Source organism: Fukomys damarensis, unplaced genomic scaffold (assembly GCF_012274545.1).
Source record: "Fukomys damarensis isolate Sample0158 unplaced genomic scaffold, DMR_v1.0_HiC HiC_scaffold_4, whole genome shotgun sequence".
NCBI classification, from domain to species: Eukaryota; Metazoa; Chordata; class Mammalia; order Rodentia; family Bathyergidae; genus Fukomys; species Fukomys damarensis.
This window is the reverse complement of record NW_022900916.1, coordinates 35,298,220-35,325,957: the sequence shown is the minus strand read 5'-3', so window position 1 is coordinate 35,325,957 and position 27,738 is coordinate 35,298,220. Positions and strand designations below refer to the sequence as shown.

General features: G+C 45.4%; 1 protein-coding gene across 2 annotated transcripts in view; it reads right to left on the bottom strand.

The window, feature by feature from the left end:
- Window positions 1-27,738, bottom strand: part of Plxna4 (plexin A4) — a 420,278-nt gene that overhangs the window by 92,595 nt on the left and 299,945 nt on the right. For both annotated transcript variants that reach the window (XM_010611730.2, XM_033757685.1), the window contains exon 5: window positions 5,982-6,082. In XM_010611730.2, coding sequence (XP_010610032.1) covers window positions 5,982-6,082 — 101 coding nt within the window. The remainder of the gene's footprint in view (window positions 1-5,981; window positions 6,083-27,738) is intronic.

Genomic DNA, 27,738 nt, shown 5'->3' with positions numbered 1-27,738 from the left:
GGTCAAAATAAGCTCTCAATGAATATTAGCTCGTATTATTAACCAACTTTTTGTCTGCCTTCTCCATTCTACCTCTCCAAACTCTAACTGATATGGAAGCACCAATCTTCTCACAGAGCAGCTCAGGGGGCAAATCAAAGACATAAAGGGAAGGATGTAGCAGTTCTCCTCATAACAAGGGAGGAGGGCAACCCAGCAGTCAGGAGGGAGAAAAGAGGGAGAAAGGAGTAGAGGTTGTAGCTTTGTTTTCTTAATAGCTGTCAAATGGCATTGAGAACTTAGCTATCTTAGTGTAAAGTCAAGTTTAAGGTCGGAGCCACGGATGTTTTGACATTTCTTCTATATTTCAGGGCTCAGGAGGGTGGAGGCTTGAAATGTCCAAAAGCACAGACAATTGACTTTAAATGTGATAGGATAAGGGAGAGGAAGAATGCACTCCTTCTGATGTCTTATGAAGTCTGTCAGAGGAATGGTCTTTTGCTCTTCCAGGACTGTGATTTCTGTAATTTCCCATTAGCCCAGGCTAAGGCTGAGAAATGTTCAAAGGGTTAATTCATGACTCCTGGAGGGGATACTGGGATGTTCCTTCCAAAGGGAATCCAAGTTCTTTCAAAAGCATGTACCCATCTCTCCCCATCTCCACTGTCCGGGCATTCTTGAGGTGGAAGGGAGATTGTTCTTTATCCAGTTCCCAGCTAGGAACACTGGAATTTATATAGACTGAAAAAAATGCATGCTAGGTGAATTCAAATTTTTCAGACAATTGTCCCTGCCACCATCATTGTCCCTCCTGCCCCAAACACAGATTTGCTGATAGCCAGCAGGGAGCAGATCTCAGGGAGACTCAGCAGCCTCCTAAAGTCGAAGATCTTTCCCAGTGAGCTCTTCTTTCCTCCCTCCCTAATTCTACTTCCTCTGTACAGCAGCCCCTCAGCCCCAGATCAGAGGTGCTAACAACCCTTGGAGAGAAAGACTCAGGATCCCTGGAAGGGGTTATTATTCAAGCCAGTGGTTCCAATGAGATTATCCTCTCTAATGAAGCAGCTACCTCCGCCCTCCCCTAAGCCTGAACTTTCACTGCTGGAGAATTCCCAGCCAAGTGGAAAATTAGACGGGGAGAGGAATGGAGAAAGGAAGGGGATGAGGGAGAGGGAGAGAAGTAGTGATTAAGTTTAGTAGAAATTAATTCCTAAATACAGATATACAAATATTAGTTCCCTATGCTGTTGGCCAGGCAAGCAAATAGGCTTGGAAATGAGGTTCTCAGTGAGACTGGCCTGGGTGAGCGTCCACACTAGAGTTGTCATTGCTGGCCCATCTTCCAGGTCCTCCAGCATAGGCCTCCACTGGGTGTGGATATCAGAACTTGCTCCTTCCACTCCCACAGATGGTCCCCAATCCTAAATACTTCATATTGGCCATGGCTTTTGCTTAGAGCGCAACGCTGGGGAATCTGTGTTTGGAATGCAAGGAGACTGAAAAAGAATAGAGATGGGAGAGGGGACCTTCCCAAGTGGGTCTTGCTACAGTTTTGATTTTGAATGTTCCCTAAAGACGCAAGGGTTGAAGGCTCCCTTGTCAGCTTGTGGCATTATTTGGAGATGGTAGAGTGTTTAGGAAATAGGACCTAGTAAAAGGTTGTTGGGGTGTGTCTAAGGTTTTGAGGTCACCAAGTCCAGTAGGCTAGGTGCAGGGAAGTACTCTGTTCTGTGCAAGCTGGGCTGCCCTGCCTCGTGTGGCCCAGAGGGTGTGCTGGTATGTAGGGGCGTATTTGTCTAGCCTTAAAGAGAGTCCAGCTAGGCAGGCTGTCCCCAGGGAGTCAAGTTATCAGCCGGGAGGTGCACTGAAGGCTTAAGGGGACCACAGGGATTTCTAATTCATATGAGAAGATGGCACTTTTGATTTATCACCCTTTGGTGATGAAGCATGTATTTGTACATGTGCATATATGTGCATGTGTGCATGTGTGTGGGTGAACTGGGAGTTAGGGAAGGCTGAGGTTAAGATAGATAAAATAAGTTTCCTTAAGTCATACTAAATGCCCACTGAGCCATGGGGAGAAAAATTCACATATACTGGAGTTGAGTCTGGGACTCTTTTCTCTGGACCAGAAACTGACATTTTTAGAGTCAAAGAAGACCAATACAGAGACTGAAGAATTAGCTGTACAGAAGAGAATACTAACAATTCCTCCTGACTATGTAGATCTTGTCACTGGCCCTAGAGACCACTGATTTAGTAGGTTAGCATTAAGTAGCTTTTGGATATAAGTAAAGAAAACAAGAAATAAAACAAGGCTATGGGACATGCTAAGGAGAAGTAAGGAAGGACTCACATTTTAGAATCTGGTTGTCCTTCATTAAGAGGACAATCAGCAATGGCTTATGGGATGAGCTGGTCACTGCGCACTTTCCTTGGTGGCAGGTGGGTACACTGCCTACATTCCATGGCTGGTTGAAGCTGCCTAAAAGGAGGAAGACTCAGAGAGTAGAATGGTCCCAGCCACCCCCTTCAGTTGTAGGGAAAGGAAGAGGGGAAAGGTCCATGGAGGGGCTCTGCAGTCCAACGCAGCCCACACTGACATGGTTACAGTTGTCAAACTGCTTGAGGCATAAGCAAGGACTTTCTATACACCCCTCCTTTAGCTTTTGTGGCGTGGCAGTGCAATGGTTCTTTTCATTGCTGTTCAGACCTGTAGCAGCTGAATCCAGACTGTGTCCACACAGAGATGTGTTCTTAGGTTTAACCCATCCTTCCCATGCCGGATAGGAGTATCTTTCCTTTTCCTCCACTCCCTGCTTCTTGGCAAAGACTAGTAGAAGAAGACAAGGGAGATCTGGAAAGGAGCCCACGCCAACACACTGGGGAGGGCCTTCTTCCAACAGGAGAGATCAGGAAGGAGGTGGGTCCTCAAGGGCAGGAGGCTTTATAAAAGCAGAGCCAATCTTCTCCCTGTAATCTTGAGTTACATGAGCTTCCCAGAGGTGATGTTGATGACTCCCTGAAAAAAGAACTGTCTGGGCCAATCGATGTGTCAGGGCCTGCTGGCGGGCGGGCTCCCATAACCTACAGACCTAGATAGGCTTCTGTGTCTGGGCATGGAGCCAAGGGAGAGGGAGCTGGCAGGGGGCTGAGGACCTGCTAAGTTTAGTCACTGGAGGGACACTGCCAGGCCCAGGACAGCCCACAGCTGTGACTGGGCTGTCGGCTGTCTTTCACCCTCACCCAAGTCAGAACAGGTGGGCTCAGGCATGGAGCAATTTCCTGGGAATACAGGCTCAAGACTCAGGGCCAAATAAATACCAGCTTTGTTGAGCTGTCATTGTTATTAGAAAGGGCAGGGCTAGGGGCTACAAAGAGGGCAGCAGTGGTGACCCATCTCACCACTGGGCTGGCAGGACAACTGGGGGAGCAACAGGAGGAGAGTTTAAATTACAGGAGCGGTTTTTAAGCATGTTCAGTCTGCAACCCTCTGGTGACCTTGCCAGTACAAAAGCCCATTCAGCCACGAGGGCCACCTGTTGGTAGAGGCCCCATCCTTAGGCTGCTAGTGCCTATGTTCACTCTCCTTGTCTCTTTCTGGCTTTCTTCTCTGTGTTTTTATCTCTCCTACACCACACAATCCACATACGCAAACACTGTCCTTCTCTTCCCACAGTGTTACAACCACCTTTCTCCTGAAGTTTCTCCCTGGAAACTTAGTCAAAGTGCCCGAGGAAACAGACTGAACTTCACACCTCAAGAAACTGTTCTTCTGCTCTCTGCCCTACTCTTCCTGAGAGCTGGACTTTCTGGGGCCTCTCTGTAAGGGATGGGGTCACTTAGCACGGGGTCTTGCCCATGATGGGAGCATTGCAAACCACATGGTCTTATTTGATTTTCCTATAACTCAGAGAAGTGAGCAAGCCTGACGTCACTATACCCAGGTCACAGGTGAGGAGACTGGCATACCACGGATGTGGCACTTGGATTTAGTGGCGGATGCTCATATTTTCTTTATGCCACATTGAGAGTGGAGCTGCCAGTCTCTCTGTACAGGCTGATGGCCTCCTTTTGGAACAGCCTACACTTCCCTTTATATTTTAGTACACTCTTCTGTTGGTACAGAAGGGGAGCCCAAGGCCACACAAATAGTGTCTGCTACCTTCTCTCATTCCTGCTAAACTCAGCCATGGGGACAGGAGCCTCTGTCATTTCTCAGAGGCTTGATGCCCTGACAGCTCAGAGGTCTCAGTGACATCTGGGGCCAGGACAGCATTGCAGCAGAGACCAGAGTGAACATGGAAACTTGCTTTTGGGTTCTGCAGGCCTAGAGTATCAGGGGGAAGTGGGGAAAATCTCCCCATTACCTCTGATGGATGCCTGCCCCACGCAGGAAGTAGCTGATCCATCCTTGACCACAGTGAGCCAGTAGGTTTGGTACTCAGTCTATTTTTGAGATGCCTCACCGTGTATGACAAGGAAAACACCCCTACTGCCTGTAAAACATCATCCAGGGGACTCTTGACTGACCAGAGCCCATCTGTACTTCATATGTATTCTTGCCAGCCTCTTAAGCAGGCCATGCTTAGGTACCCACTACTCATGGTTACCATGCAATCTTTGTGTCGACTTGAATGCACTCTCTGGTCTGTCATATATCTCAGTGTGGCTCAATGATTCTTCTTTTTCCCCACCATAAAAGACCTGAGGAATTTCATATATTCCCTTAAGGAACTCAAGTTCTTACTACACCTGAGATTGTCACTAGAGATGGGGAAGGAATTTGTTAAGATGTGTTAGAATTCAGGAGGATGTTTCTAACTTTCAGAATTGAAGAGAGTGTTTTTCCCTTTGGGAGGGGAGAGAAAAGAACCTACTCCCCCACTTTCTTATGCTTGAATGTTACTGGTAAATGCCATTATCACGTAGTGTTCAGTCTCTTAGTAGGAAAATGAAAGTCTTCTCCTCAATTGTTGCATGTGTTTAATGTGGAAAGTGTACAGTTTCAGGTGTTGATGTGAAACAATAGTTGCTCTGGGACCAAATTTCATTGGAGTAGGGTCAAACTATGGTTGTCATCTCTAGGTAGCAGTGCTGAAGGTCTCTGGATCCCTGCAAAAGTCCTTCAGTGCCAGGGATGTAGCTCAGTAGCACTACCCTTACCTGGGAAGTGCAAGGTCCCTAGTTCAATCCCTGGTACTGAAAATAAATAAATAAATAAATAAATAAATAAATAAATAAATAAATAAATAAATAAATAAATTAAAAAAAAAAAAGGCTTCTGTTTGCCTCCACTTATTTCTTGGCTGAGTATCTGTCCTCTATGTCCTACCCTTCAGAGTTCATTTACCATGCTACCATTTGCCTCCATTGTGACACTGCTGGCTTCCTCTGACTGCTACAGAACACAATGGAGCCAGCACAAGGGGAGGCACACTGGGTGTGTGCCAGCACTTGGGCCAGGCTTCCTCAGTCCAGTGATCCGGGCCCAATGCACTGATGGGTGTCTTGACAGCATAGGGAAGCTGCTTGGGTAGTATAACCTTGAACTGCACATCTAATATCAGGAAATTCTACGGAGAAATCAGAGGTATGGTAAGTAGACAGCACCTATACTGCAGCACATATACTGAAGAGATCCATGTAAAGCTTAAGAAACAAATCCACCTATAGCTACATCACAGTGAAGGAAATCTCAGCATCTTGCTTCCTCTGGCTGTGTAAGTTGTAATTATCTAGGGTAATACGTATATCCTGGTCTGTCACTGTGCCATGGAAATATGCTGCTATTTCCATGTATTTCTTATGGGAACTGAGCAATTTAAAGTGAAGTCAGAAAGAACAAATGAAGAGAGATACAATGGATTCAAGGAAGGACGAGTAAGAGAAGGGAAGGAGAGAAAAGAGAGCCAAGGGAAGGAAAGAGGTGGGAGAAAACAGGAGGAGGCAGGCACTCTTAGAGAGGAGGCAGGAAGCAGGAGACAGGAGGCTGTACTCACGTGTTGTGCAGCACACACCAGCCACAGTGGGGATCGCCAGAGCCAAGGCATTCACTACAGCTCCGATACTGAATGCAGGACTCCACGGGGACTCTGGTGAGCTAGAAGAGCACAACAGGGAGAAAGTGGTCAACAGCCACGCATCCACTGGAGGAGATGTTTTCTAAATATCATCATATCACCTGAAACACTGTAGGAGCATGAAGGTGTTTCGATGCCCAGGACCAAAGGAACTGAGTGATCCCATTGGAGCAGGTGGCTGCATAGCATTTGGTGGATACAAGCCTGTGCTAAGTTCTTAGAATTCACCGTCTCATTCACAGTGAGTTGTTATAAAAGATACATAGCATATTTTAAATCCCCTCACTCAAACCCCCAAACATCTCTGCGAACATCCAATCCAACACATTTTTGTTTCCCATTAATGTGGCACACTCGAATGTTCATTCTTACTCCATCTTTTGCTTCATAGTTTGCCAGTGTCTCCTTTTCTTTCCAGCCATTCCATCACATCTCTGTACTTCTGTTGTTGCAGAGAGCATGCAGCCCCACTAAGAGCTTTCTCTCCCCTTCTTCCTGTCCTTTACACAGGGTGCTTAACTCACTCCATAACTGCTCCTCATACTTTCTCACTTCCCCAAAATTTGGCCAACTGGCTTCCAACTGTCTCTACACATTTTTCACGATGGTGCTTTCACAGCACAGCCTTGCTATTTTCCCTCATGCCCACACCCTTTTCATGACTTGAGCTTTCCTCTCCCACCCAAAAACTTTATATTAGTTTTCATCAACAGATTGTTAATGTAAAATGTTAAAATGTCCCACATGGCATTTTTATTTTATCCCAAATGCTTCCATTTCCTGCGTGCTCTTATATATCTTTTGAATTTCTTTGTTCTCTAATGCAACTTTGCCTTGACGTCTCTTTATATGTTTCCCAGTACCTACTACGTAGTAGGTTCTTAATAAAGATTCTTGGGATCAAAGGGAATTTTTATTTTCTTTTTATAGCCTTAGTCTTTTGTCTCCATTTTGCCAGCTTCTTTTTTTTAAAAAAATTTGTTTGTTTTTTCCCTTAAATCATTCTTTACATTTGGGGTACTTTTTTTTTTTTAATCTCACTGGAGGACTTCCTGCTTGGTTTTTCAGCTTGAGCTAGGAGGATTTGATGAGGCTGTTATTTACAGTTTCTCTCCCTCAGACAATAGGCACAGAGGTCTCTACATGGGGCTGGCCTGGCTGGGCCCTCTCAGCTCATAACAAACACAGAAGCTGTGTTGTCCCTGCTGTTTCACAGGACATCTGCCTCTATAAAATTATGTCCACTTGGCAGGGGCTACTTGTGAATCATGTATAGGGAATCTGGCACCACAGCCTGCTCAATTACTCTCAAATCTCTTTTGGAATTAATTAATAATTAATTTCAAGCCCCACGTGATCTCTTTTCCCTTAATTTTCTCATTCCTTTTATAGGTCTGTTAGTTCTCTAAAATACACGTTTACCTTTCTTACTGACCACTCTGCATTTTCATTTCTTTCCAGTTAAAGTTTCTTCTTCCCATTTTTACAGCATTGCTCTTTGCCTTTCTTTGATGTCTTTTCTGCACATTTGGAATTTTACCTTTCCTTCTACTACTGCTTATGTAATCTGCATAGGCCATGCCTGGGCTTGACTGTACATGACCTTGCTGTCTTCATAATGAAACTTGATGATCAGCTTCTTACAAATTACTCCACTGGCTCCATATGAAGCCAGGAATTCATCCTTTTCTTTTGCCTCTTTAATTTCTCTCACACTCTTGAGTGAAGTTAGATGTGCCAGTCATCTAAGCACATACCTAATGTTTCCTAACCCAAAGGACATGGACTACTAGGCATTCATGAGTGGGAATGAAGTCCACAAAGCTATTTTCAATATTTCTAAAACCTAATGAGATTTGGATTGGTGCTATTTCAATATTTTTATGCATGCTCATGATGTATGCCCCATATTAAAAATACAAAATATATTATTACTTAATAAACACAGTTTGTTTAGTAGACATAATCTTTCAAAACATGATGCCCCGAGGGGGAGAAATAATAAAAGGGGCCATAGATGGTGAAAGTTGGAACCATAAGTGCATAATAATGTTTTCATATGTTCCAGCTGCTTGTCTGGCACTCCATATTTTGCATGGGCTTAAAGAGAAAATCATGGCTTGTTCAGTCAAAAGCATTTTCTTGGCCTAAACTTAATTAAATCTTCCCCAGTTTCTCCTATTGACAAGCTCTGTAATCTGTCTTGGATGGAATGTGCCCTAGGAGCCCAGGGTGTACCACTTTAAGTGAAGAGCCAGCTGCTTGGTAAATCTGAAACTCTCACAAATCTTTACATTCTAAAAATATCTTGCAACTGGTGTTTAATAATATCAAGACCCTGGAGTTGTAAAATCCTTCCTCTTATGATTTTAAACAGTAGTCATTTTGGGTTTGCTTGGAAAGCGTGTAGGATCCTGCAGAGTCAGGTTCAAAGCCTGGCTGTGCCATTTACCAGCAATGAGGTCCTGTTGTCTCTGGTATTTGTCACCCTTAAATGTGGAAAGAAAAATTCTCCTTAATTCAGTTTCTCAAACCTCAGTGGACTCCATGGCTCATAGTTTCAAAACCATTTTGTAAATGGCCACATGCTTTACAAGTGATGGCTATTATCACTGCTGTCTTTGCCAATAGGAACTCATTCCTTCACACTGCCACTTTACTCTCCATGTATACCCCCGAGAAGTGGTCTGAGGCCTCATGAACTCCACTGGGAGTTAGACAAACCTGGAAGCCTTTTTCTTCCTTAGTACCTTCATTGTTACCTTGAACTCTGTGGCCTCTGCTCCTAAACTATTCATTGCTTGGTCCCTACGACAAAACCCTTGTGACAAAACTCAGTTGTCTGAGCTCCCTGGACTTATTCAGAACCTTCATCAGCTCCCATGATAGCTATATTTGTGCTTTGATTTCATCTAGATGTGTCTATGTGGGACAGGGCAGAAGGTTTTAGCTGTCCCTTTGTCCTCAGCCTCCACAGGAATGTGAATCATTCTCTCTCTGAGCCTCTGTTTAATCATCTGTAAATGGGGGACTGGTGGGCCAAATAGAAACTCTTTCAGTTCCAATGTTTCTAGCTTCTTTTTAATGCCCAGACTAAATCTCCCTTGTTTGGTTTCAAAGACACATGCAATTATGGCATCACACCACTTGTAAGAAAATATAACCTTGAAGATAATCACCTGAGCCTCTACACCCTTCGCTTCTTGAAGGCAAACAACCCAATTTAAAAAAAAAAATTCCTTGCAAGTTCTTTCTATCTACATATCCCATTGTTTTTCTTACTTTCTTCTGAACTTGATCTAGGTTTCCCCTACTCTGGGATTCTCCCAGGCCCCGGAGAACAGTTATCATTATTTGAGAGCAAGGTTCTGCACCCCTCCCTTTCAAGGACCACCCGAAGGAAGGCCAAGGCCAGTGAGATCTTGTAAATCTCTCTAACAGGCTACCTACTCCCTACTTGCAAGTCTCTGGATCAGGCATAGCCCTGCTACCCTGGCCTGTGTCTTCCAACGGGTAATTCTGGAAGGCATTAGAACTTTTCCTAACCCTTTAAATCACTTTTGAAAAAGGATTTAGTTGTCATTTATCTTGGTACAAAGATGTAATGTGATGTCTTTGATTACTTTCTACACCTTGCTAGTACATTGTGTAGATGATTGGATGGCTTCTGAGCCACCTCACCCCTCTGACTCTCCCTAAATACCTACTTTCTCTGCCCACATCTTGTACCAAACAAAGCTGTCTCTCCATCCCCCACCTGGGCTCCTGTCCTGACCCTGGAACACAAACCACTCCAGATGCAGAGCCACAGGATTAATTAAAACCACCCCACACTGATTAAAGTCTTAAACTACAGTGCCAGGCATGCTAATTAACTGAGTGGGGGAATTCAGACCACAGGAAGAGGTGAAAAAAGAAAGTCATGGCACAAGGGGCAGGAGGGGAACTTCTGTTTAAAGAATAAATCAGATGACAACGTGACCTAAGCTATCATAATGATAAATGTTCTCAGAGATCACAAAAGACTGAGACCCGTCCCTTGGTCACTGGTCTCCAGGAGACATTCTGGCTACAGTATTTTTATTGCTTCTGGGGACAGGAGCCCCACAATTTCTCCATAAGCGCCTCCACTGTGCTGAGGGATAATGTGTTTCTTGGGCACAGCATTTAGGGTGAGGTCTGACAGTAGTTCTCTTGACACACTGTCCTCGCTTTGTGCAGAGACTTAGGCAGTATGGTAGTTCCTTAAAAGGTTAAACACAGATTACCATATGATCCCTTAATTTCACTTCTGGCTCCAACTCCAAAGAACTGAAAGTATGGTCTGAAAAACACATCTATATCCACATATTCATAGCAGAACTATTTACAATAGCTCAAAAGTAGAAGAAACCCAAATATTCATGAATCTAAGGATGGCTAAATAAAATACAGCATACACCTACAGTGTGGAATATTATTCAGCCTGAAAAAGGAAGAAAATTCTGGATGAATCACGAAGACATAGAGCTCAGTGCAACAGACCAGACACAAAAGGACAAATATATGATTCCACTTGGATGGGGCCTGTGGAGCAGAGAGATTCATAGAGAGAAGGTAGGATGGTCAAGGCTATACTTTCAGGGATCATTTGTGTATTTGGAGAAAGTAGAATGGCGATGTCCAGGGTCTGGAATGAAGGAGAAATGAGTTACTGTTTAACAGGTACAGTTTCATTTTGGGAAAATAAAGACAAGTGCAGGGGATGGATGGGGATGAATGTACTTAGCACCACAGAACCCTGAGAAAGACACAAAATGGTAAATCTCCTGTTATTAAATTTTTTACCACAATTAAAATTTTCGTTTCAAAAACAGTCTTCAGTGAACTTTCTCATGCAATCTCATGATCACCTTGGCAGACAGATGTGAAAACATCTGCTCTTAGCTCAGCTTCCTGGGCCAAGGCGCAAGCAGCTTTGTCAGTAGACTAATACATTGGTGTTTATGAACTATTCTGAGATCCTTCAGCGAAAAGATAGCCATCACTCTGCTTGCAATTTAATCTCAAACAGACAAAAGGTTTTTGGTTGAAAGTCTCCTATCATGTATCGTTCTGTAAATGGATGTACTATTTTCAAGATTTGGGCATCTACTTCCTGATTTGGAAAAATAATGCCATATACTTGCCCCACCAAGAAGTTTTTCTTGCCTCTCTCCCCCTCCAAGAGGCACAAAAGTGAGGCTCAAAATTCATATAATTCATGTGATTTCAAATGGCCTCTAACTAGAAAATTATTTTCCTCTTTCTAGCCTCTGCTTTGGCATTTTTCATTCCCAGGTATGATCACTAGTTGCATCTGAGATCTTTTCCATCCCCAATCTCTTCCCCTTAGATTTCTGACTTTCATTGTTCTTTTGCTGCTGCCAAAGTGATACAGTTTATGTCATGAATGTGCCCCCAAGGCCTCATGGATTCACAGGTGGAGCTTTTGGAAGAGGACAGGACCATGGGGTGCTATAGCTGCCTTGATTTTAGGAGGTGGTCAGAGAGGCAGGCTGCTGGGGATGTCACCTGAAAGGGTTTATCTACCTTCCTGGCTCCTGGCTTCACTTTCTGCTTACTGACCGCCACAACATGAACAGCTTTTCTCTGTTGAAACCTGTCCACCACGCCTTCCTGCCTGGGACCCAGGCAACTATGGATCATAGTTGAGCCATGAACCAAAATAAACTTCTCCTTTAAATTGTAGGTGTTGAGTACCGTACCTCAGCCATGAGGAAAGTGACTAAGACACAAAGTAATCTTCCTTAAAGTACATAGTTTGGCCTGGTTTTGAATTATTATAAACAAGATCATCATTTATTTTTATAAATAGAATCACCCCCACCATCATCTTTCTTACCTGTCCAGCCCCATGAGCAAAGGCCACACATTTACAGAGGCCTAGGATAAAAAGGACAACTCAAGACAGAGCAGGAAAAAAAAGCGGGGGGGGGGGAACCATACAGGATTTCAACTGCTGGCCTTTGCCTATATAAGTTTCTGCATTTGATGAGCTGAGCCCACAGCTTGGGAGGCCTGGAGTATGGGTGTGATCATGTCAGATGGAGGAATTGTTGTAGTTCCCGTGAGGCCTGACTCCCTCCTGCCCAGCCTCTGCCTGGTTTCCCTGATATTCTGCAAGACACTTGCCTCTGGAAATAGGGTCCCCCTCTGCCTGTTGCTGTTCACATTCCAAAGGGTGCCTGCTGCTCTGCTGATTACATTCAGAAATGCTCCACAGATGCAATGCACGGGCTCTGTGTGTGTCTCTCATTTGTTTAAGCGTTTGACATCCTGGTCGAAATGTGAGTTATTACTCCATCTCTACTTCATAATTGGATGCTAATGCCATAGTGGCTACATTGAGTCTGATGGTTGGAATTAATTTAAATGTCCAAAAGGCTTCTTAAGTACCCAATTTCCTTCAAAATTGTCAAAAAAGAAAGGGAAGGAAGAAGCAAGATGACCCATTAAGAAACTCCAAGATGCTGTGGGGAAGCTGTCAAGCTGCACAGATACGGCACTTGGTGCCGTCCTTCCTGCTGTCTTCCTCGCTCCTGTTTCCAAGGAGCATAGATTTGGAAAAAGTCTTCTAGGGAGTATTAATTCAGTAATGCTCACACATCGGGGTGGCGTGGTTGTGAGGAGCTCTCAGAGCCTCTCCATGGGCCTTTCTTTCTTTGGTGACTTCATTTCTGCTGTCTTGGGGCTACAAAAAGATGTCACAGAACCCCTCCCCTCCCCAAGGTGGGCTTTTGTCTTCCTATGTTTCTGTCATTGCCATAGAGGAGCTACCCAGGTAGCTGCTTCCTCTTTAGCTTGGGCCAAAAATTATTTGTGAGGAGCAAAACTTGGTCCAACTCACAGCCCAGAGAAGCCCAGAAGTTTGGAGCAGAGCTTCCCAGATGAATTTGGCCCAGGCTGCTATCAGACTGCAAGGCCATGAGCGTGAGAGTGAATACCTACTGCACGCTCCTGAATTTTGTGTTGGTTTTCATAGTTTTGTTGTGGTAATAGCTGACTGATACACAGGAGCAAGTAAGAGAATCACAGCAGGGCACAAAGGATTTATGAGAGGTAGAGGGGAACAGGTCAAATGGAAGGGAGACAAAATTGCAGTGTGGCAGCTTCCTTCCTCCCTGACACCCCCATCAATGTCACTGAGGCTGAATGGAGCAGGTGCAGGCATACAGAGATTCTTAACAGCTGAGTCCAACATGACCAATGGATCTTCTCATGCTTTCTTAATTTTATGACTGTGGGTCAGCAGATCTCAGGAAGGATCCGTGTCAGAGCAAAGTCTCAGAAAAGAATCTGGAAAGAGAATGCGTCTCTCTGGAAGCACAGATGCTCTTGGTCCCACAGAACAGATCCCTTGGCTGCCCTAGTGTTGGGAAATGATTTTATCTGCTTGGCAACAGTAAGAGTTTCCCAAGAAAGTTCTGCCTTGTGCTTTGTAATTCTTCTGCTTGTGCACGGGCCGTGGGGCTAATCCAGCTGGACTGCACTTGACAGGAAACTGATGCAAAAAGTCAAGGGCAGCATTCCTGGCTACCACCACTGTCCCACCTGCCTGTAGGTAGGAGTTCTTGGGTCAAGGTCATCGATACTTAGAAGAACAAGGACCATATCCTCAGAGGATGAGGTGTATGTGCATGTGTGTGTGTGTGTGTGTGTGTGTGTAGGGAAGGGTCTGAGGTTCCAAGCTCCAATCCTTTCTGGATATATTGGTGACCTTGGACAAATTGTTTCCTCTCATTATACCTCACTTGATTCATTTTCAAATAGGGGATCCTGTCCTACTCTGCCTTGGAGAATTGGTCACAAAATACAAATACAAATGGCCCAGGAAGCTTTCTGCAAATGAAAAGTAGCAGATGTTGCGGAGGGCTGCAATTTGCTGCTATTAATAAGTATAAATGCCTAATAGGAAGCCAGTTTGCTCTGGGAACTCGGACAGCCAAGGAGCAAGTGCCGACGCCGGAATCAGCAACATATGCTGCTCCTCATTAGCAAACGGCAGTAGCTGGGAAGCTGGGCGAGGAGCACTCCACACGTTTTCTGCAGAGCCTCCAGAAATCACCCCATCGTCACGCCTCCCAGTGTGGGCTGCGATGCAGTGGCACAAGAGATTGTTATTAGTCAGACCGTCTCACCCAGCGAGAGAGCAAAAGCCTTCCCTGCTGCACAGATGGAGAAGCCATGGCCCAGAGAGGCTGAGCAGCTTGCCTGAGGTCACGAAACAGGGTGGTGGCAAAGGAAAGTGAAATAAAGTGAGGGCTGCAGCCCACCGTTGGGCCTGTCCAGCACCTCCCTGTGCACAGTCCAGAGGGTTGAGAAAATCTGGTTCTGCCACTGAGCTCAACACAGCTCAGCATAGCTCTCCTCCTCCAGGAAGATTCCCCAACTTTTTCAAGTATGACTGCAGAAGAAAAGGAAGCTTGAACTACCTTTCTTTAGGTGACCAGTGAGAAGCAGAGATCTGAGGAAAATTCAGGCTTGGGTTTGAATCCGGCAGCTGCCACTTCTTGCATGATTAGACCACTTACTTCACCTTGCTGAGCCTCCTTTCCCTCAGTTCTGCATCTGGATCTTTGCTTTGCAGGTTAATTGTGATGGCACATATGAATGCATTAGGGCACTGCTGATAAGTCTTTGTCTACTGTTTTAGCATCTTTCTCAGAGGACCTACTTCTCTTCCTCTCACACCTAGTATTCAGCTCACATATAGTACATGAGAAATAGCAGGCATGAAAAAGAATGCCTACTTACATGCAAGTTCAATGAGTGTGTGCATGCATAAACGAATAAAGTTGGTCCTTGTCAAGCTTCTCTATATTCCAAGAATTCCATGGAGATAACTAATTTGCAATCTTGTCTCTATCATAAAATCTATCATTTCTACATTATTGCCACAAATTCATCTATGTTGTAGAGGTCAAAATATCCCCACCTGTATGGACTGTCATGTTCAAGTCACTCCACAGGCTCCAGAGTTGGGGATGTAGCTCAGTGCTAGAGAGTCTGCCTAGCATGCATGGGAACAGACCTGGGTTCTATCTCCAGAAGTGGAAAAAAAAAAGAGACATAGCAGGCTTGACGCACCTGACCCCCTGGACTGTGACACTGCCAGGTGGTCATTGCCCTGGGTCTGCCTACCCTTTGCACCTGATGGAGGAGAGGCAGCCACACTCATGTCCTGTCCAGAAAGTAGTTCTGCCAATATGCAGGCAAAATGGATCCTAAGATGGGAAAGGGTTCCAGCATTTACAGAGTTAATATAATGAAAGGGACCTTGGAGACAATCTATCTCTGATCCCCTGCTTTTCTGTGGCTGCAGGGATTTGTCCAAGGCCACATAGCTACCAACATTATTGTTTTGACGTCCAATCCCTAGTTACAACTCCTGACCAAGATGCTCGTTCTTGACCCAGTCTTAAGGTCAGGGCTGAAAGAAGAGGCAGACCCTGAGGCCCATACCTAAGTGGGGGATGTGGAGAGCCCTCCCATGCCAAGCTCAGCAGGTGGGGAAGGAGCTTTTGTCCTGAGGATCAAAGTGTTGCTACTGCTCCAGCCATCTTTCACAGGGCGACACAAGGACAATGGCCCATCTGAGCAAGACTGGGGACTTGCTGGACTGAGTTTCCCAAGCTCAGTCTGTTCAAGGGGAGCCTTTGTTCCAGCAGCCAAGAAAGAGAGGGATGGGGCGGGACTGGCAAGGCAACACCTAACTCCAGGCCCAGAAGGCAGCTGAATCAAGCTGGTCCCAGGCATATGCTGAGCCCTCTAGCTGCTGGCTGTGGCTCTTTGTGGGAGCTACAGGGCAGGCAGGTGGACACTCCTCCACCTACTACCCTCCTCTCCATCTGACTTTTTCTGTGAAGGGCACTCCTGGCCACTGTCCCCAGCAATGGTCTGGCTGTTCAAACAAGGAGGAGTGTGTGTCAATGATCCACCGATGTGAGTGGTGTGCAGTGGCCCAGGGAATGCACCTAGACATGTGTGTCTGGGAATAGCAGTGATGTTTGCACACACCAATGTGTTCCAGGCCACTTGAGCAAGTTTGCAAACAAGCACACCTTTCCCCACAGATATCCCCATCTGGATGTGCAGCTCCATGTCTTTCTTCCAATAGGAATCTGACTAGGAAAAGTCACTGTGCTCAAAAGCATGGAAACTGACGGTGTGGGGGAGCTTCCAAAAGCCACCAGCATAGGGATCCTTTCATAAAACCAGGTGCAGCTGCCTTTAGAAGAAGGCTACAGAGACCACAGAAGCTCCCAAGAAGCCTAGATACTCTTCCTCTCCCTTCGTTCCCTGCCTTGAGCCACCCACCTTACCCTCCAGTACCCACTTAAGGGACAGGGCCACACTGCTGCTGTGGGAGTAGCAGGAGGGTCACCTCCTGTTTGGGTCATCTCTGTCACACAAGGAAAATGTGTCTCGATCAGGAAGCCAGGCTGCTTTAAGGGTGTTTCCCTTAATTCTTCAAATATGAAAGGAAAGTTGTTAAAGTAACAGCATTCTGAAAGGATTAGGTTTAGATGGGTACAATTTTTTTTGAGGGTCAAATTGGCAATTATTACTACAATCTAAAAAGATCCAGCAGGACAGCCTTGTGTACTTGTCACTGTAGAAATACTAGCATGGAGGCACAGGTGCATGGCTGTGAGTATCCACTGAGGCTTTATGTGCTAATAACCATTTGGAAATAACCTAGACATTCATCCATAGGGGATGGTTAAATAAATTATGGAACATTCATACTCTGAAATAATATGGGTCTGCATCTATTGATATGGACAGATGTCCCTGATTTGTATTTGAGTTTAAGTTTAAAAGGCACATTTCAGAAAAGTATAAGGCTAAATTTTACTTTGAAAAAAATGGTGTAACTCTGTATTCATAAGACAGACATATTTTTGCGCAAAGAATAACTCTAGACATAGTAATACTACTCACAGTGATTAACTCTAGAGAGGTTGAGTGAATTTTTCAGACAGGATATAATTTAAAGAATTTTTTTGACTTGGAAAATTAAAAGAATTTTAAAAAGATGCTTAACCTTTAACTTTTTAAACAAATTTACTTAACTAGTCAACCTAAATTTTATTTTAGAATTGAAGCTTTAACTTCTTTTTAAAAATATTCATCTGATTTCTCACATTTTAGAACTTTGAAGAGGGTTAATGGCTAATCAGTTTTGCCTCTTTGGTCCAATTTATGATCAGCAGCACAGTGGAAGGGAACCTTGGGCCCACAAGAGATTTCTCCTTAGAAAATTAAGGAGTCCATATTGAGTGAGGGAGTCAATGTTTCATGATGTATTTGTCATGAGCTCACCAGCCATGCAGAGGCCTCCTCTGCAACAGGAGCCCTGTGTTGTCCCCCATACCTACACAGGGAGGGCTCCATCTCCCCACAAAGTTACAGGCAAACCCAGGGCAGCTCTGCTCCTGCCCCTCCCCCATGTGCAGACTCCATAACGCTCTATGTCTGGGTCAGTTTCGTTTCCATGTGGGGGAGTCATCACCAGGCTGGGAGTCCTGAGATCCAGACCCTAGTGCTAGACCTGTCCTTAACTTTCTGTAGACTTTGGGCAGGTGTCCTCACTATTAAGGCTCTTAGTTTTTAGACATAACTGAATCTATATTGTCCTTTCTAACTGAAAGATCCCATCATAAGCAATTTTCTTAAGACTAGAAAATCCCCCTCCTATCTTACTCTAAGACCTCTTCTAATTTCATTTCCATCTTGGGAAGTTAATCTGTCTGCATAATAGGGATGCTCAGCTCTGGCCCTGCTCTAACTCCTGTGATCTTGACAGAGTAAGATGACATCAATCTGACATATGTTTTAAATTCTAAGAAAGGAAATGACCACAAGTTGTCATGATAGCCTACAAAATACCAGTGTGTATTATTGCCATTTGTATGTCTCATTAATGCACACGCATACACACCACACCCACACACACACACACACACAGTGACATGGGTGAGTATGGGGTCACTATGTACAAGAGGCGTGGCTAGACAAGTCCAGCCTGGTAGAACAAGCCCAATCCCAGCTCAGTCACTTGTCAAAGTGTGACTTTGGGCTGGTTCCTTTAAGTCTTTGGGCCTCAGGTTTCTGATGGGAGCAACAAAGATCCTCTTCTTTTGGGGACCAGTTAAGTACTATTGTAAGTGCCCAATGACGTCTGTCCTTGCCTGTTTCCACATGGGACAGGGAGGACAGTCAGAGGGCCCAACACTGCCTTGCTGGTTGTTACATTTTCTAGGCTTCAGAGATCATGTGGAGCTCCCCACCTTTTTTTTTTAGGGGCTGACCCCAACAAACTGTGCCAGGGTCGGGTGGTCACTATTAGGGGTTCCCTTTCTGGGACCAGTAGGGGTGTGGGAGATGTAACTCATCCATTCCACATCTCACGCGGCTAAGGAATGTGATCTGCCTCAGACTAAGGATCAGAACCAACTCCCCCTTTCAAAATGAGAAGTGGCTGTCAGGGCTATACTTAGATGAGGGACTCAGCAAGGTCAGAAATGACTGTTGGCCTACGACAGAGGTGGGAGGAGGCATCTGTTGCGGATAATGGATCCCATTCTTAGAGGACATGTGTGGGGTGACCAGGGGAAGGCCTGGCACCTCAGCTGCACTTCTCTGTCCACTGGAACCTTAGTTGCACTAACTAGCCTTCAACATCAAAGCTAAGTAGACAGAGAAACCAGGAAAAGGATCTAGCAGTGTAGTGTTCACCAGGAGGAAGGGGGTATCTTCAATGAGCCAGGGCTGGGCAGGGCCTGTGGCATCCCAGGGAGTCAGCCTGTGCCATTGTGAGCACCTGAGCTTTGCAGTCTCACTTGGCTACTTCATAGCATTATTGGGTGTTTGCCATTCTCCAGCTTCTAAGAGGTTATACAGATGAATTAGTATAACCCATATAAAGCATAACAAGTCAGTGGCCACTGTCATCCCAATCAAGACAACCAGGGCCCACTCAACTTTTTGGTTTGCTTTGTTCCATTAAACAAAAAGTTCTATTAACTTTAAAGGTACCCAGATATGCCCTGTGGTGGCTGAACACTTCTGTCCCTACAGCCTTATGAGTGAGGACTGGGAAAGGAGTAGACCTTGAGAGAGCTGTCACGGGACCTTCTAATCTCATTCCCAGCCCAGCTACTAACCCCACTCAGTGATACCCATAGTCCCAGTTCCACAAATCCTCTATCTATTAACAGGGGTTTGGCTGTTCAGACTGCCCCAGAACTTTCCATCCAGTCCCCTCCCTTCAGTTTTTCTGTGAGCCTTTCCCCTACTTTTGAATAGCACAGGTCAAGAAGAGGAACCCAGGGGTCCATTTGGGCCCATAGCGCCATAATAAGCTAAATGAAGACTGGGAGCCATTCTGTTATATGAAACAAGGTCACAGTCATCTGCAGTCATCCTTTATCCAGGTTCTCTCCTGACCTCTGTGGACAGGCATAATCAAAAGTTGGCTATGGGTCTGGGACAGAAAATCAGGCTGGCTCCTGGCCAAACACAAGAGGCCATGCTGTGTGCCAGTATGTGAAGACATGGCTTGGCATGACATGTTTGGCAGACCAGGGTCAGACATTGGCACAGAGTCTAGAAGCAGCCCTGCTGTGCAGCCTCCAGACATGATTAAACACAGGACATTTGCTTAGTTTGCAAACAAATCTGCAGGAAGCAGGGCTGAGGCAGCAGCGAAGCCACAACCATGACCATTGGACAGGTAGCACCCTATGAGTGGATTTATCTGCAGATGATTATTCTCCTTCATTAAGTCTGCATGGGCTGCTGCTGCAAACATGGCTTAACCTGGACCCATGTCTGGGCCCCACTGGAGCCTGGCTTAGGTTGTCTGACCCTCTGGCAAGCTCACTATATTACCATATTACTGGGTTGTGGGCTACCCCTCAGCCTCAGGGTTCCTCAAAATTCATGGGGACAACCAAGGCACTTCTTAAGGGCTAGGAAAGAAGGAAAAATAGGGTGTTGGAGTCTAGGCTAACAGCCTCCAAGTCTAGTTGAGCATTAGAGTTGATGGCAGAGATGTCAAAAATGCTGATACCTAGGTCAAGCTCAGACCAGCACAATCAGAATTGCAGAGAGCTGAGCACCGAGCTCTTCCTTGTTTCCCTACCAATGGCTGACAATGGGCTGCAACTGAGACAACTGGCCTTGGGGAGTAGAAATCAAAGAGTGAAGGGAACTTGTCCTGGAGTCTCACAGACTCTGTAGTTTGAAAGCTACTGGAGCTGAGGCAGGGTGGGACTGGGCAGGACAATAATACTACACAGCTGGACCTGGCTTCACAATTTATGAAGCAGTTACAGAGCCATGATTGCATATGACTCCCACCACAATCTGGCGAAGTAGCCAGGTCAGGGACAACAGCCCCTATTTTACAGATGAGGACACAGGATGGAAGAAGTTAAGTGACTTGCTCAACGTCATAGAGCCAATGAGTGGCAGGACCAGGACTTTCACAGGACATCCTGTTCATGACCTATGCCTGCTTCCTGGCATGGAATAATATCTCTTCTCCACCTGAATTCCCCTCTAGCAGGATTTTCATGAGCAAAAACTTGCCCACAATGAGCAACTGCTACTTCAGTTGCAGGGGTAAGTGTTAGAAAACACCATGGGCACCGACATAGCAGACTGGAGGTTGCAGAGGCCCTGTTCAAATATGTCTTGTAATCACTCTGTTTCTCTGGCAATCTCTGTCTGCATACACAGAACACATTTCTCTAGATAACACCTGTTTTCTGCAGCTGGGCAGGATTCTAGGCAATTGCTTAGTGTGGGCAATGTCGGCCCTGCAGTAGCCAGGAGGAGATGGAGCACTTGACTCCATGAAACTTAACCAATGATGGAATTTTTCTGCTGGAACTAGAAGCTGCAGACTTCAGGCCTGACCTATGTCCTGGGTCAGCTGCTGCCCAGATCTTCGTAGTGAATGACATCTCATCTTGGCACCCAGGAGTAGGGTCTGTTAACATGGAGCAGCCAGAGCCCACAAGTAGACCAGCTCTTCAGATTGACCTGAGCTTTGCACTTCTCCCAGAATGCTAGAAGCGAAATTTGAAGGGACTCCTGAGGTCTGATTTGCCTGTAGGCCATGCCCTCTGAGCTACTCCCCAGCTGAGGTAAGGACCATCTGATCCTGTAGACTGCAGCTGGAAGAACAGAGAGGGAGCAGACAAGTTCTTTTGCTATCCACTCTGATCTTGCCAGCTCAGCTGTCTGAATTTAAGGGGACGCCAGCAAAACCAGGCATTCAAAGGCATGTTTGGTCAGAATGGGTCTTCATAAAAGCAGCTCTTGGGAGTGGAGGGAACAGGAACAGTTGGAAAGGGGATTCCAACCCACAGGCAAAACTGACCTGCCCTCATATCTAGTTCACTTGGAATCAGCAAGGCCTAGAGGGATCTCCCCAATCCTTTGGACTTCTTGTCCATTGTTCCTCGAGGAGGGGAGGGAATATGGAAATGCTATAAACCAAGAAGCTGCCATATCAGTGACAAGTGACTGGGGATCAAGTGAAGGGTGGCAATACAACAACACAAAGGTAGGTATTTCTCAGCAGCGCTGTTTGGTTTTCCCTCTTTGTAGAAATCAGAAAACACCTAGGCAGGATGTTACTCACTCATTTGGTGTGAGCATGCCGCTGCCAGGCTGTTTTGGTGGCAGATCTAGGAGACAAGGGTGATAGTCTTGTATTTCCAATGACCCCAGGAGCAAGGCACCCTGCCTGACCACCGGCAGTAGTTTTTTCTCCTTTCTTATCATGTCCTTTTCCTTGTCCCCTGTGACCAATCTCCTGGTGACCTTTACGTGCTTGACTCTATGTACTAGAACTAGACTTTTATGATCTTGGACAAACTACCCATACCCATCCAGACCACAAGAGAATATATGAGAAGAAAAATAATGAAGAAAGCATACATTTGCTACATAAACCTAAGTCAAGGATTGAAGAGTCCTGGCATTTGATGGGAACTTAAGGCTACTTAATCCAATCTTTTATTACATCAGCCATTCACTGTAGGCATTTATGTGATGTGTCTGCTGGTTATACCCAGTTTTAAGGAGAGCAAAGAGAATGGGCACATCATTAGCTATAATCAGACATGACTTATGAAATAGTTTGATGAGGCATAAACTGTGTTGATCTGTATAGTTGCCCTAAAGCATTACTTGAATACCATGGCAACTACTTATAGTCCCAGAAACAAAGGATTGAAGATTTCCATGCATTTCTTGATTTCTAGAACATAAATTTGGAGGCCTTCCAGGAACCAGGGCATGGGATGGGAATGTGTGGGATAAGGTATGCACTCCCAAGACCTTTCAGTTAGTCTGGACTTGTACATCTTGGGTCTTCCCCATAACATGAGTGGTAGCCCAGAAAAGCAGATGGAAACTAAACTAGACCTGCACACAGGTGCTATGGCAGCTTTATTCATAGACATGGACACTTGGAAGCAACCAAGATATCTTCATTAGATGAGTGAGTCAGTAAACAGTGATGTATCCCAACAAGGGAATGCTATTCAGCACTAACAACGGATGAGTTATGAAATCATAAAGAGACACGGAAGAGTCTTAAATGGATACTAGTTAAGTGAAAGAAGTTAATCTGAAGAACTACATACTATAGAATTCCAGTATAGAATTCCATAGTATAGAATTGATCCTCTGGAAAAAGCAAAACTATGGAAACAGTAACAAGATAGCAATTGTCTAGGATTAGGTAGAAGAGAGGGATGAATAGGCAGAAACCACAGGGCAGTGAAACTATTCTGAATGACAGTGATGGGTACTTGTCATTATGCCATTTTCCAAATCGATACAGTGTACATCATCAAGAGAATGAGCCCCAGCGTAAACCGTGGATTCTGGGTGATAGCGACGTGTCACTGTAGGTTCATTAATTATACCACTCTGTTGGGGGACACTGATGGCGGCAGGGAGGCTAAGAGAGTGTGAAGGACTCCAAGGGAACCATTTCTCCTCAAATTTGCATTGAATCTAAAACTCTTTCTAAAATAGTTTGTTAAACATAGCCTGGAAAAAGAGGCAATAAACAATTCTTTCAAGTGACTATGCCCATATTCATAGGTCCTCCTCATTCTATACAGTCAAATATAACATGGCTCAGGGGTGATGGGCAGGGGCAGGAGCAGTGCTGCCACTGGTACTGCTGGGAGGCTGCACTGGCTAAGTGATCTGGTAGGGACAACTAAGGATGGCGGAGGATTCAGAGTCCTAGGGCCCATGCCCTGTGATGGGGTGGATGAGAAAGGAGCTGCTAAGTATACTTTGGCCGTGGACATCTCTCCTTCCTTCCTCCCCTTTGTCCCCTTTCCTCTTCTTGTCTGCTTCCTCCTTCTCTTCCTCCTCCTCTTCCTGGCCCTTTCTCCTTCCTCTCCCCCTCTCCCCTTTCCTTGGAGGGAATGGTCAAGAACTATATGTGCACACGTGGTAGTGCGGTAAGCCTGCAACATCAGCCTAATCTGCATAAGCACAGGCATGTGTATTTGTGAATATGCAGTTGTGAGTGCACCATCTATAATTTGTGTATTAATCTCCCAGGGCCACAGATCCCCACCTGACGAATCAATTGCACTGGGCAGACCCACTGCAGCCTAGTACATCTCCATTGCCTGCAGCACAGCCCGGTGGAGACCATCATCAGTCAGTTCCAATGTGGCCTCTAGGAACTGGACTATAAAGTGGGGTCAGACGGCCACAGAGCCAGAGGACCCTGCAGCTGCTTCTCAGCCAAGGAAGCAGTTCAGACGGTGTCTTTGGACATAGCCTCTGGGTAGCAGCAGCCCTGTTGGAGCAAATAGGGCATGGCTGGAAGTCAGCCCCCACTCACTCCTGGATGTGGTACCCTTGTGCAGTGAACAACCTTCACACCAGCATGCTGTGGCTGTGTGATCACCAGCACACAAAATCCCAGGAAAAGGAGAGCATCTCAGGGGACTTACATCCAGTCCCACCTCTGCCTTCCCTCTCATCTGAGGCTGACCAAATAGATCAACCTTTCAAGGCTGCTGTTTGCTCACCTGTACAGTGAGAGGGCTCTGGCTCTAACAATCTAAGATATATGGGAAATTGAGAACACATTTCCTCTCCTTCCCCTGCGTGAATCTCTTTTCCCCTCTTGAACTTGACCCAGACCTTCCAGAATAGTCTAAAACCAAAAATCAATTCTAATTATAAAAATCCACTCACTGTATCAATAAATCATTCTGGGCTTGGCTAGGTTGTGGGGAGAAGGTTACACCTGGCCCTGGACTAATAAGTCACTCTTTCTCCGCCTCATTGCTTTAGGGCTGTTCCCTCCCTGTTCCCTGCTCCAATATTCATCTCTGTCATTAGGCTGTGGATTATTAATGATGCCTGGGCTGATGGATGGAGCCAGACTGCTCTGAAACCCACTGTGACTAGTTATAACTTAGTTTCCAGGGGACTCCTCGACAGGAAGTCCTGATGGGCTTTCCTTCTATTCCAGCAGTGGAGAGTGGGGAATCTTGGGGTGGGGACTGTCCTTCTGGGTGGCTCCATGGCCAAGGGTGTGAAAGAGCTAGTGGGACAAATGAGAAAAGCCTGTCTCTCTCAGCCTGCTTAGCAGGAGACAGCTTGGTGCTATTTGCCTATCAGATTTCCTTGGTAACGAGTCTCTTAAATTAATTAGCTGATTGATTAAATTGTTGGTAGGGTTATTCCTCATGTGATTTAAGGAGAGAAGTGCCATCTGCTTCAGATGGTCATCTGGGGACCAGGGAGAGATCCTCTGGTGGTTCAGGCACAGAGATGAACCTGGGAGGAGGTAGAGGTGTTGGTGTTAACAGACCCAAGTGGCAGGGGCTGTGGACTATGAAGGCTAGTTGTCATCTGCAACTCCATGACTAAGATCCAGGGTTCAAGTGCACACAGTTCTGATGGTGCTGTAACCAGATCTTGGATGGAGATGCAGAAAGGAGGCAACAAACAGTGGGTGGTCGAGGGGAACCAAATACATTCTCGGGGGTGGGGAGGGTCAAAGCCTCACTTCCTTCTTGGGGAGCAGCTCATCCCAGGCCCCTGGTGCTTTAGGCCAAGCCTGGCCCCTTGAGACTGATGAACATTCATGCAGCCTACACAGGACCATGGATGACAGCACCATGCCCAGATGAAACAGGGAGGCTGAACTTTTCTGATTTCCCCTCCATAAATCTAGCTGGCAGAGATGTCAAGCAGGGAAGCTTGCATGGAAGGAGTTGATGTGGCTGACCTATCACAGCGGGGGAAAGGGCCATTTAGGTGGCTTTTGTAAGGGCACTACAGGGTTGACAAAGCCAAATGTGTTTGGGTTATCTGTATTCACTGGCACCTTGGTACAGGTTTACTAGGATTTGGGCAATCTACAGCATTTTCCAACTAGCCATGCAAAGAAGAGGGTGGGGCAAGAATCTGCCTACTATTTAACAGGTGTGTGCCTGTGAGTTCTCTAGCATGCTGAACCTCAGCTCTTTCTCTGTCAAATGGAGACAATAATCCCTACTGTGGATGTTATGTGAACATTCCAACAGTACTCTGGCTTGGCCCTCATTAGCCTCTCTTCTAGGAGATGAAAAGGTGAAAACATACCTAACATGTCGCACTGGCCTTTTGCATATATCGATTTTTATAAAAGGAGCAAATGATAGTAACACCCCAAATGAGACTTGAGATGGTTGATGGAATCATTGCAGAGGCATTGGATGAAAATCGAGAGACCTGCATTGGAGATCTGCTGGCCACATATCACCAGTGTAACATTTGGAAGTCTTTAAACCTTTTTCATCTGTCTCACAAGGTCACAATGCCAACTACAATAAGGTTCTGGGGAGGTTCAGTGAGACACTGTGTGAAAATGCACTTGGGACATAGCAAGTCTAAAGTAGTTCCACAGAATCATTCTATATGCCATCCCTATTCTATTAGCAAAGAAAATTTAGAGTTCTGTATCAAGCCCTTTGCAGAGCCTAAGTGACAGTCACTATTCCCTTTCTGATTCACTTCTTTCACTAACTTCCATTAAGGCACAAGAAGAGAAACCATTTTTTCATCCATACTTATTCATTTCCAATATCCTGCTACAGCAAAAGAGATTCAGAACTGAAGAACATTATAAAAAAGAAAGCATAAGAAGATGAAAGAAAAAGCAACTGAATCCAGGATAGATCCTAAAGCTAAAGAATTGGTGTAGTTAAAGGCTCTAATGCTTGTGGTAATTGTTACTGAGAAATCCATGTCCCCCCAGACTTCTCTTCACTGGAGTTGGAATTTTTCACTGTGTCAGCAGCAGCTAATAAAATGGTTTCTATCTTTAGGGACATTCATCCTGCAGAGACCAGTGACTATAGTAGGTTGACTGTCCAGTGTGGGACTGAGGCAGCAGCAGCAGCAGCAGCAAACAAGTCAGTCCAAACCTGGCTTTGACTCTGAATTTTCCTGACTTAGATCTTATTTATTCGTTTTGCAAAAGAGCACCACATGCTCTATGTTGGGGTTGGTAATCTGTACATTTATAGTAGATAGTGCTTCTGAAGGTTCTCTACTACTGCCATGATTCATGAGGGAACTGCATCTCTAAGGCCACCAAAATCACAGGCTCCCCTGGGTCCTGCATGCCCCGACTCACTGCCACCTGTTCTTTGGGTTCTGTTTAGCTATACAAATATCTAGTTGTTCCTTTTAGATACTAACAGAACAATTAAATCCCAATTCATTAATAACAATGCATGTTGTCTGCTACCTAAACAATAAAGGCAGCCAGCCATGGGAAGCAGAAGACAGTTTGGTGCAGTAGACAGAATCCTGGGGAGACTTGGGTTTGAGTCCCAACCACACTAGTTACCAGGCTATTCTGTATTTTGGAAAGCTCTGGGTATTGATGCTGAGTTGATGCAGAATTTTGGGGTCATCTAGGTCCTGCCTGATTCATCCGGACCTGATTGCGCACAGTTTAGAATCATCCCAAAGCATCTGGATCAGTATGGACAGACAGGTTATTTATTTTTTAAAATAATATTTAATTTCTCCAATATCAAGCTGTTGTTGGGTGTACTGTGCTATCTTGGTCAGGTCAGTCCGTGGAGCATCTTCAAGGTCAAAGAGTCTGAGAAGCTTCTGGAAACATTTGTCATTCTTGAATGGTCAATTGGCATAATGAATCAAATAATTAAGAACTGGGACACACTATGTTATATAGGAGGGATCAGGTGGCAGGAGGGATTAGTCCCAGGGAAAGTATTGAGTGAGGAATAGGTTAGACAAGACAAGTGAAGCAGTCCTTGGCTAGTTATGGTTCTGAACTCCCAAGCTACATGGCCTACAGCAGAGGCAAGTGTACAGAGGCTCAGTGTCCATATATTAGCATGGATGGTAGAGTTGTAAGTGCTGTGTACTGTGATCCTACCAACCACACACAGGCACTCTCCTGCTGGGAAATAATCCAGAAGCCAGCAGTCAGAACAGGATGGTGGACCCAAAGGGTATAAGAAATCCACACAGCACACGACCACACCCTTCACGGCAAAGAGCAGGGCAAAAGGGAACATTCAGAAGTCCTCACTGCAGCATAGAA